The 10,042-nt window shown below is 39.5% G+C and overlaps 1 protein-coding gene across 1 annotated transcript; it reads left to right on the forward strand.

Annotated features, from left to right (window-relative positions):
• Positions 1-6,399: 6,399 nt before the first annotated feature.
• Positions 6,400-7,210, forward strand: LOC132087100 (uncharacterized). The gene is given in 3 exon segments (XM_059493130.1): positions 6,400-6,713; positions 6,716-6,806; positions 6,808-7,210. Coding segments are annotated over 3 exon segments (777 nt in total). The 5' UTR covers positions 6,400-6,430.
• Positions 7,211-10,042: the final 2,832 nt, after the last annotated feature.

Raw genomic sequence — 10,042 nt, forward strand, 5'->3', positions numbered from 1 at the left:
CTCTTCCTTTCTGCTTTAGTCGAAAAGTCCTTTGTGAAAACATAAACAGGTATGTTTTTTCTTTCTGCGCACTTTCAGTCAAGCTCTATGTTTTCTGTGGGCATTAGTTGTTTAACTCTTGGTGGGACTCTTGTTAAAGCACTTTGTTACCAAGAAGAGGAATATTGCTTTTCTTGTTATGTTTCTATTTAGGGATGTATGCCACTTTGTGCAGTTAAATGTTTCACAGGAGATTGAAGCCAGTGCTGAATATGCTCCAAAGAGCTACGTTCTCTATTCCAAACAATTTCTTTTGCCCAGAACTATTTTATTTTCATCCTTTGTTTTTCACTGCTCATTGCTTGTTTGCTCATCCTTTTTTTTTTTTTTTTAATTTCATTGCATATTTATATATAAATGCAAAATATAAACACAGATATAAAGAAAATCTATTTGTGAATTGTCTATATAAGCAAAAAGCTTGTGTGATAAATAAGATTTCCTTTTTCTGTTTGTCTTTTTTTTTTTGTGATATTTGATTGTTTAATTGAGTTATGTTCCCCCAAACTATTCAGGCATTTTGTCTCAAAGAGAATAGATTTCCTCAAGGGATAAAATAATGATATGGCTTTTTCTGTGTACATTGTGGTTATTGTTACAAACATTGTTATACTGGTACCCTGAATTCAGCTGTCTTCTCTTGGGTTGTAAGCCAAAGTCTTCTGCCACCTGAGGAAACTCATACATACGGAATTGAATTGTGTTCTGTCACTTTCTTTTCTTGGTCCTACCTGCTGTGAAATCCTGACTTATTTATTGGAGCTGGGACTGCAGCTGGGATGCTCAGACAATCCTGTAACTATCATTTGCAATAATTCTCTCTCTTCCTCACCTAATTAATGATTGATCTGTTTTGAAATTTTAAATCCTAACAGATATCTGCTTTTATCAGCCTGCTTGTTGAAAGGTTGATATTTCCAAAACTCTCTCAGTTCTGATTTTAGTTCTGTGTAACTGAAAGCTGCTATGATACAAAATATTTCTCTCTCCTATAAAGTGTAGAAAATATTTAGGGAGATGCATTTAGTTAAAAGCAGTGAAAATTATCCTTAGAGAGTTTGAAGGATACCAAGTTGTCTTTACAACGTCTTGTATCCTGGAGGTTGTCTCTAGAATCTGGCTGTTTGTTATTGGGCAAAGAGTTTTTCTGATTTGATGCGTACGAGCAGCATGACACATAATGCTTCTTGCTTATTTTAATTAAAATGTTGGTTTTGTCTTTCTGAAACAGGTTTCAGAGGAGAAATATAAAGGAAAGAAAAATAAAGGAAAGGCACAGAAAAAGCTAACTATTTATATGTGCATGCGTGATGAAAATCTAAGAAAATTTAATGTATGGTAAAAGATCTTTACATTTAAGGGAAGAAGAGAGGTAACAACTACTGCACAGATTCTGTGTGTGAAACCATTTGATGAGCTATTTCAGGATTTTATATATTTTCCTTTATCTTGTTTGTAAGCTCCTTTAAAATATTTTTATCATTGGAATAAAGTAAATAGTTTTTGAGTTGTATAAAAAGCTATTTTTGACAGCAAAGATTTTGGAGTCAGGTGACAAAGACAAGCTGTAACATTACTAAAATATCTACAAAAATCAGCAAAAGACATGAGTATTTTACCCTCACAGTCTATCCAGATGAAAATTTTATTATTTCTTTCCTAGCCTGCTATTAAATCTTAATTATGCAATTAAACAATTATTACTATGACTCTGTATTTTTTCTTCTCTCACTTCCTTCTTTCTTGACTTGATTTTTTTTGACAAGTCATGAACCAAATAAAACTTATAAAACTTTACAGAAAGTAAAGAAAATTGCAGTCTATCTGGTTTATTTTCTTAAGAACCTTCCTCTTCACCTGCTCTAGGAATTATCCCTGCAGCACTTGGGAGCAATATTAAATCTTGCTTGCAGATCCAGTGCCATTCATTTTTTGCGCTGCCTGGTATTTTCTTTATGCAGAAATCAGTAAAAATTTATTTCAGACAGATTTTATGCAATAATATTTAAAAATATAAAATAATATTAATGCTATAAAGGTAACTAAACCTATTCCTTGTGGTGCAATAATCTATACAATACATTAAGATTTTACATCTTGCACCATGAGATATCAACCCATCTTTCTGTGGCAGAAACAGTGAAGCTACAAGGAAATTTGTAATTTCTGGTGGCTGATGTTACATGCGGACCATGGGACCAAACTCAGGCTAAATATTCAAAAGCTGTTTTGGCAGTCTCAATCCATTGTCTCAATTTGACCTCCTTTTCAGAAAAAATAAGCAGAAAAATCAAAAATGGGTGGAATTTTTCTTGTTACCAGTCTACCCAGTTGCCTCTTACAGCTGTCAGAAACTAGGAACATTCATGAAAGATCATAAAGGCAGTAAATATTTTAAAATTAAGAAAAGAAGCCCACAAACTTTATATTAGCTTGTTTGAAAGGGGAAAATAAGGAATTGCCTTATCAGTTAAAAAAACTCTTACTGACAGGATTGTAATTACTGATGAAATCATATTACACAGTTATTGATAGATTGATAAAAAAGTTTAAGTCACTTCTCCCAGTGCGTTGTCTTTCCTCAAGCACAACTCAGTTATAACTAGTTTTTGAACTATGGTACCCCTTAAGGACCAAAGGTAGCTTCAACGCCCTGTAAATGCTCATTTGCACAAAATACAGCTGAAGAGGATGTGTTCTTCCACCTATTCATAACAACCATAGCAATTTTTGTTGCTGGTTGTGCTCTCTTACAAAGCTCAGAAAATTTAGAATGGAAGAAAGGAAACTTTCCTTCCATGTGGAAGGAACGGGCTAGAACGGAGCTGTGCCGCAGAACTAGGCCGCGGAGCTAGGCCGTGTAGCTGTGCCGTGGGGGTGTGCCGCGGAGTTGTGCTGCGGAGGTGAGCTTCGGAGCTGTACCGCGGAGTCGTGTCGTGGAGCTGTTCTGTGGAGTTGTGCCTTGCTCCCTTCCCTGCATTCTGCATCCCTTGAAGAGTCTGTGTTACTACCTTAGCAGCTCTGTGGTGCCAACTTGCTGCTGGAGAATTCCTGGAACTCTGAAACCCTGGATTTTTAAATCCTTAATTTCCAAATCTCTGTATTTTTAAACCCCTAGACTCCTGTAATCTCGGATTATAGAATCCTTGGATTCCTAAACTCTCGGATTTCCTGAATCCCCGGATTCCTGAACCTCCGGATTTTGAATCCCCTGCCGTCTGGTTGTCTCTGGGGTGTTTGTTAACAATGGTTTCTACAAGATCAAAAGCTGTGGCTGGTATAAGTGATCAAGTTGGGCCCTCCAAAAAGGACGTGAGTGTACAGACGCACCCCTGCCCAGAATGTTTGAGTTTATTGGTGGCATCAGGGAGTGCTGTGGAGGAGAATTGTTTACGCTGCGAACAAGTGAATGACCTCCTTTTAATGGTGGCTGAGCTTAGGGAGGAAGTAGAAAGGTTAAGGAGTATTAGGGAAAGTGAAAGGGAAATAGATTGGTGGAGTTCAGCCCTACCATCTTTAAAGGAGGTTACTAATCAAGAGACTGAGGATTTATATGCCTCCCACTCTCAGACGCTAGAAGGGCACTTGGTGGATGAAGAGGAATGGGAATGGGTCCCTGTGAGGGGTAAAAATGGAAAAATCTGCCCCCCTCCATCATCCAGCCAAGTACCACTACAGAACATGTACGAGATATTGGATCCAGAGATACAACTAGATGGTTTAGGAGAGAATTGTCTACCTAGTGAACCTCCTAATTATGTTTCACCTGCAACACGAGTTATTACCTCTAGTACCAAAAAGAAAAGAAGGGTAATCGTCGTAGGTGATTCCCTCCTGAAAGGAACTGAAGGTCCTATATGTCGACCAGACCCATCCCACAGGGAAGTCTGTTGCCTCCCTGGGGCCCGGGTACAAAATATTACTGAGAGACTTCCTGAACTGATTCAGCCCTCTGATTATTATCCACTGCTGATAATTCAGGCTGGCAGTGATGAGATCGAGAAGAGGAGCATTAAGGTAATCAGGAAGGACTTCAGGGTACTGGGTCAGGTAATTGACAAGGCAGGAGCACAGGTAGTGATGTGCTCAGTCCCTTTGGTGGCGGAAGATAAAGATGGAAGAAATAGGAAAATTCGTATCATCCACAAGTGGCTTAAGGGTTGGTGTCATCGACATAATTTTGGATTTTATGACCATGGCGAAACTTTTACAGCATCTTCTCTGCTGGAATCAGATGGGGTACACCTCTCCGTTAAGGGCAAAAGGATTTTAGCTCATGAACTGGCAGGCCTCATTGAGCGAGCTTTAAACTAAGCTTGAAGGGGGAATGGGAACCAGCTGAGCTAACTGGAAGCAGCCCCAAGAATTGTAAACGTAAGATAGGGGTGAACTCAGTTGCCCAGATGAAGTGCATGTATACAAATGCATGCAGTTTGGGCAATAAACAAGAAGAGCTGGAGGCCATGGTACAACTGCAAAGTTATGATGTAGTTGCCATCACGGAAACGTGGTGGGATGACTCATATAACTGGAGTAATACATTGGCTGGATACAGACTCTTCAGAAGAGATAGAAAAGGAAGAAGAGGAGGTGGCGTAGCTCTTTATGTTAAGCAAACCTTCGATGCCATTGAAATTGAAACAAAGGAAGAAGGGGTCGAATGTTTATGGATAAGAATCAAGGGGAAGGCCAACTACGTCGACATCATATTGGGAGTCTGTTATCGTCCACCTGATCAAGAAGAAGAAGTAGACGATTTATTCTATAAGCAGTTGTGCAACGTTTCAAGAGCATCAACCCTTGTTCTTGTTGGTGACTTTAATCTACCAGATATCTGCTGGGAATTTAACACAGCAGTAAAGAGGCAATCAAGAAAATTCTTAGAAACTATGGAAGATAACTTCTTGTTACAGCTGGTAGATCAACCCACCAGGGAAGGGACTACATTAGACTTGTTATTTACAAACAGGGATGGGCTGGTGGGGGATGTGATGGTTGGAGGTCGTTTAGGGCAGAGTGTCATGAAATAATAGAGTTTTCAATACTTGGCGATATTAGGAGGAGCACGAGTAAAACTCGTACATTGGATTTCCGGAGGGTGGACTTTGGCCTGTTTAAGAGATTAATTCAGAGTGTCCCTTGGGAAGCCGCCCTTAAAAATAAAGGAGTTCAGGAAGGGTGGGCTTACTTCAAGGCAGAGATCTTGAAGGCGCAGGAACAAACCATTCCTGTATCCCGAAAGATCAGTCAACGGGCCAAACGTCCAGGCTGGCTGGGTAAGGAGATCTTGGAAGAGCTTAGGAATAAAAAGAGGACGCATCAGAGTTGGAAAAAGGGTCAGGTCTCCAAGGATGTATTCAAGAGGGCTGCTAGAGTTTGCAGGAAAAAAATTAGGGAGGCCAAAGCCCAGTTTGAACTCAGGATAGCGACTGCTGTTAAGGACAACAAAAAATGTTTTTATAAATATATTAATAGTAGGAAAAAAGTTAAGACCAGCCTTTGTTCCTTAACGGACACAGGTGGTAATTTAGTATTTACAGACGAGGAGAAGGCAGAAGTGTTCAATGCCTATTTTACCTTGGTTTTTAATGAGAAGATAACTTGCCCTCAAGACTCCCGTCCGTCTGGACTGGTAGATGGTTTTAGGGAACAGAATGGTCCCCACATTATCCAGGAAGAGGCAGTTATAGAACTATTGAAATGCCTGGACATTCACAAATCTATGGGACCAGACGGGATCCACCCCAGGGTGATGAGAGAGTTGGCGAGTGAGATTGCAAAGCCACTCTCTATCATTTACCAACAGTCGTGGATTACTGGTGAGATTCCGGATGACTGGAAGCTGGCCAATGTGATACCTATTCACAAAAAGGGCGCAAAGGATGACCCTGGCAATTATAGACCAGTCAGTCTGACATCTATACCTGGCAAAATAATGGAACAGTTCATATTACGTGCCATCATGCAAGACTTGCAGGATGGCCAGGGTATCAGACCTAGCCAGCACGGATTTAGGAGGGGTAGATCATGTCTAACTAACCTGATCACTTTTTATGATCAGGTAACCCGGCTAGTGGATGCAGGGAAGGCTGTAGATGTTGTTTTTCTGGATTTCAGAAAGGCCTTCGACACTGTTTCCCATAGCATACTCCTACACAAGCTAGCTGGCCGTGGTCTGGATAGGAATACCCTTTGCTGGGTTCAAAACTGGCTGCATGGCCGGGCCCAGAGAGTGGTGGTGAATGGTGTCACATCCAGCTGGCGACCAGTCACAAGTGGTGTCCCTCAGGGTTCTGTGTTGGGACCAGTTTTGTTCAATATTTTTATTGACGATATGGATGAGGGCTTAGAGTCTTTTATTAGTAGTTTCGCTGATGATACCAAATTGGGTATGAGTGTAGATCAACTAGAGGGGTGTAGGGCTCTCCAGAGAGACTTGGAACGGCTGGACAAATGGACAGAATCAAATGGGATGAACTTCAATAAGTCCAAGTGCCGAGTATTGCACTTCGGCCATAATAATCCCCTGTACCGATACAAGCTGGGGATGGAGTGGCTGGATAGTGCCCAGGTGGAAAGGGACCTGGGGGTGCTGGTTGACAGTCGATTGAATATGAGCCAGCAATGTGCCCAGGTAGCCAAGAGGGCCAATGCCATCCTGGCCAGTATCAGAAATGGTATGGCCAGCAGGAACAGAGAGGTCATTCTTCCCCTGTACTCGGCACTGGTGAGGCCTCACTTGGAGTACTGTATCCAGTTCTGGGCCCCTCACTTTAAGAGGGACGTTGAGTTACTTGAGCGTGTCCAGAGGAGAGCAACGAAACTAATAAGGGGCTTGGAACACAAGCCATATGAAGAGCGACTGAGGGAGCTGGGGTTGTTCAGCCTGGAGAAAAGGAGACTAAGGGGTGACCTCATCACTCTCTACAACTTCCTGAAGGGTGGCTGTAGTGAGCTGGGGGTCGGCCTCTTTCTCCGGGCGACAACGGATAGAACAAGAGGACACAGTCTCAAGTTGCGTCAAGCTAGATGTAAGTTAGAAGTAAGAAGGAAATACTTCACAGAAAGAGTGGTCAGAAACTGGAATCATTTACCCAGTGAGGTGGTAGAGGCATCATCCCTTGAAGAATTTAAAAAAAGACTGGATGTGGCACTTGCTGCCATGATCTAGCTGAACAGTTAGAACATCGGCTGGACTAGATGATCTTATAGGTCTCTTCCAGTCTTGAAAATTCTGTGATTCTGTGAAAAAAATTCTGTGATTAAGTTTTGGGTAGGGAAACAACTCTTCTACCTTGGAAGAATTATTTATCTAGTTCATCTACTGCTTGTGAAGATAAGAGAAGTTAAAATTTCTTGATTATTAACATGACCATTCTACTCTATCCTACTAAATCTTATAAAGCACATGAGAATTATTTAGTGATGTTTTAATTGGCACAACAAAAATCAGGGACTGCTCAGATACTGGTAAAGAAAATTGCACGCTAGTGCTTGGAATTGCCCCTGGATGTTCTTTAACTTGCTACTAAAGGTTTAAAACTAGGTGTTTTTTCTCCACAAGGTCTTAATAGAGGAAGCCTCTATTCAGACAAATCATGCTATTGGATTATTGAGAGATGAAAAAAATGTCCTGGTTAAAATGAAGGAAAAAAATTTCACAAAGGTACTGCACACATTTGAAATTCTACTAAGGTGCTAAATTAAGTCACCCAATGCAAAAAAAGGTTTACAGAATAATTGAATCATTAGGGTTAAAAGACTGTGCTTTTACACGTCCCCTTCCCCCTAGGGTGGGAAGGAACACTGTGCTTTACAATAGGTTGCTCAGAGCCCAGTCCTACCTGAATCCATATGCAAGGTTTTAGCAGGAAACAATAAAGACAGAGGAAACTATGTTGGATTGGAGCGCTTGAAAAGTGCTACCCTGAGCGGTCTTCCAAATCTTGCTTTATATGTAGGAAGGAAACTTAAAATGGAAATACTTCAGCAAAGGATTCTGCGCATAAACACCCCAAATCAGGCTATCCTTGACTACAGTTTCTTTTTTCCTCCTTGATGCAAAATTGTCCTTTCATTGTAAATTGTATTTCTAATGGGTGAGTCTCAAGCCATGCTGCCTGAAACAAACTATTTATGAAATTCAAATAGTTTTTTGGGGGTTGGACAGGAAAAGATTTCATACAAAGATGAAGACTTAAGAAACTCAGAATAAATGTTCATCAGAGTCCAGTAATCAAGGAACAGAGCTTTAGAAATCAATATGGACTAATTGTGCCACTTGGGTATGGAAGGAGCTGACCATCAACTGCCTTGTGACTGGCAAGCATTGCAGATAATTTATTGTGGTCAGGATTCTGGACTTGAAATGTGATGGAGATAGTCAGTAAATAGATAGACAGAAAAGACCTCAAAAAATCTCTAAAAACAATGCAGCTTTCTTTTTTCTTTTTTCTTTTTTTCTTTTTTCTTTCTTCTTTTTTTCTTTTTTCTTTTTTTTCTTTTTTCTTTCTTCTTTTTTCTTTTTTCTTTTTTTTCTTTTTTCTTTTTTTCTTTTTTTCTTTTTTTTTCTTTTTTTTCTTTTTCTTTTTTCTTTTTTTTCCTTCTTTTTTCTTTTTTCTTGTCTTTTTTTTTTCTTCTTTCTCTTAATATACAATGGGGAAAAGTAGTATTAAAACCAGTGAAGCAGGATTGGTCTTTTGTTAAAGCGATTGGAAGATCAGCATATTGTTTGGATTGCTGTAAATTAGCCTTTCATAAAAGGCGCTACTGATTATGGCACCAAATTTTAACTTTTTCTCAAATACTATTAATACCAGTTATGTCTTCCTTATGAATAAATACTTCCTAAAAATTCTCTACTGCAAAAAGGACTAATATTTGTTTTAAGTGTGGTGTGGTGCAGTCTTTTTATCCCTTAAGTAAAGTTGAAGAAAGAACACTACATAGCATCGAGTTGTGCATTTTAGAGAGGTGGTACTGAAGGCTGATTTGCAGCAACAAACAGAACATCACAAAGCCCACAGTTCTTTACACTTGCATAAGACAGTGAAACCTGATTAAACCAAAGCAAAAACCAAACTACAACGGTTAATGAAACAGAACAAAATTTGTATTGAATTTTGGCTTTTTTGTCAGAACATATTTCCTGTACTATCATGTACGTGATGGATATTTGCAGGATTATAGTACATACTATGGAGCTCAAACATGCATGGTCAATTCGATTCTCAGCTTAAAAGGAGGAGAAATCTTCTAATGACTCACAAAGTGCATACACTCGCTGGTACACAGTGTGGATATTTAAGTTGAAATTTTGACACAGGCTACTACCAGGACCCTCAGGGACATAAAGCAGAATCTGAGCCCAGGTTTGTTCATTAAAACCTCAGAGATAGGCTGATGTCCCAGTAAATATGGCAAGCAGGCATTTTGTTATTCTCAGATTTCGGTTGTTTATTTGTCTTAATATTTTTTTTTAAATTTTCCATTTCCTGTATCACTTATATTTCAAAAGAAGCAGAATTTTGCTTTATAAATGTTTGGAAACATGCATCACTTCATTAGGCCTGGTTTGATTTTATATCACTTTGACTTTTTCTTCAATAATCTTACTATCCAGAGCTTCATGGTATTTGAGAAAATCCACTGTCTTTCCCTCTGACTGCTATTTATCAAAACAGAATAGTTTATTCAAAACCATCCTGTACTTGAATGTATCAGGATCCCTCAGGAATTTGGGACTATAGAAACCCCTATAAGAGTGCATCTGTCTGAAATGTATCCTGTTCCTCTCAGGTTTAGTTTTACTGGCTGATTACACATTATTAGTTTAATTTTCCTAGCTGATTACACCTTTTTCTGTGTACCATAGCTATCCATGTAATCCCATTTACATTCTAAGCTGTCTCTGACTTGGAAATACTGTGTGGAAGGCACAGCCTCCGTTTTGTACTGTTATCCAAGAGCCGAAAACTATTAATGGTTTTTGTATGAGTGGCTC

This window comes from Ammospiza nelsoni, chromosome Z, assembly GCF_027579445.1.
Source record: "Ammospiza nelsoni isolate bAmmNel1 chromosome Z, bAmmNel1.pri, whole genome shotgun sequence".
NCBI lineage: Eukaryota > Metazoa > Chordata > Aves > Passeriformes > Passerellidae > Ammospiza > Ammospiza nelsoni.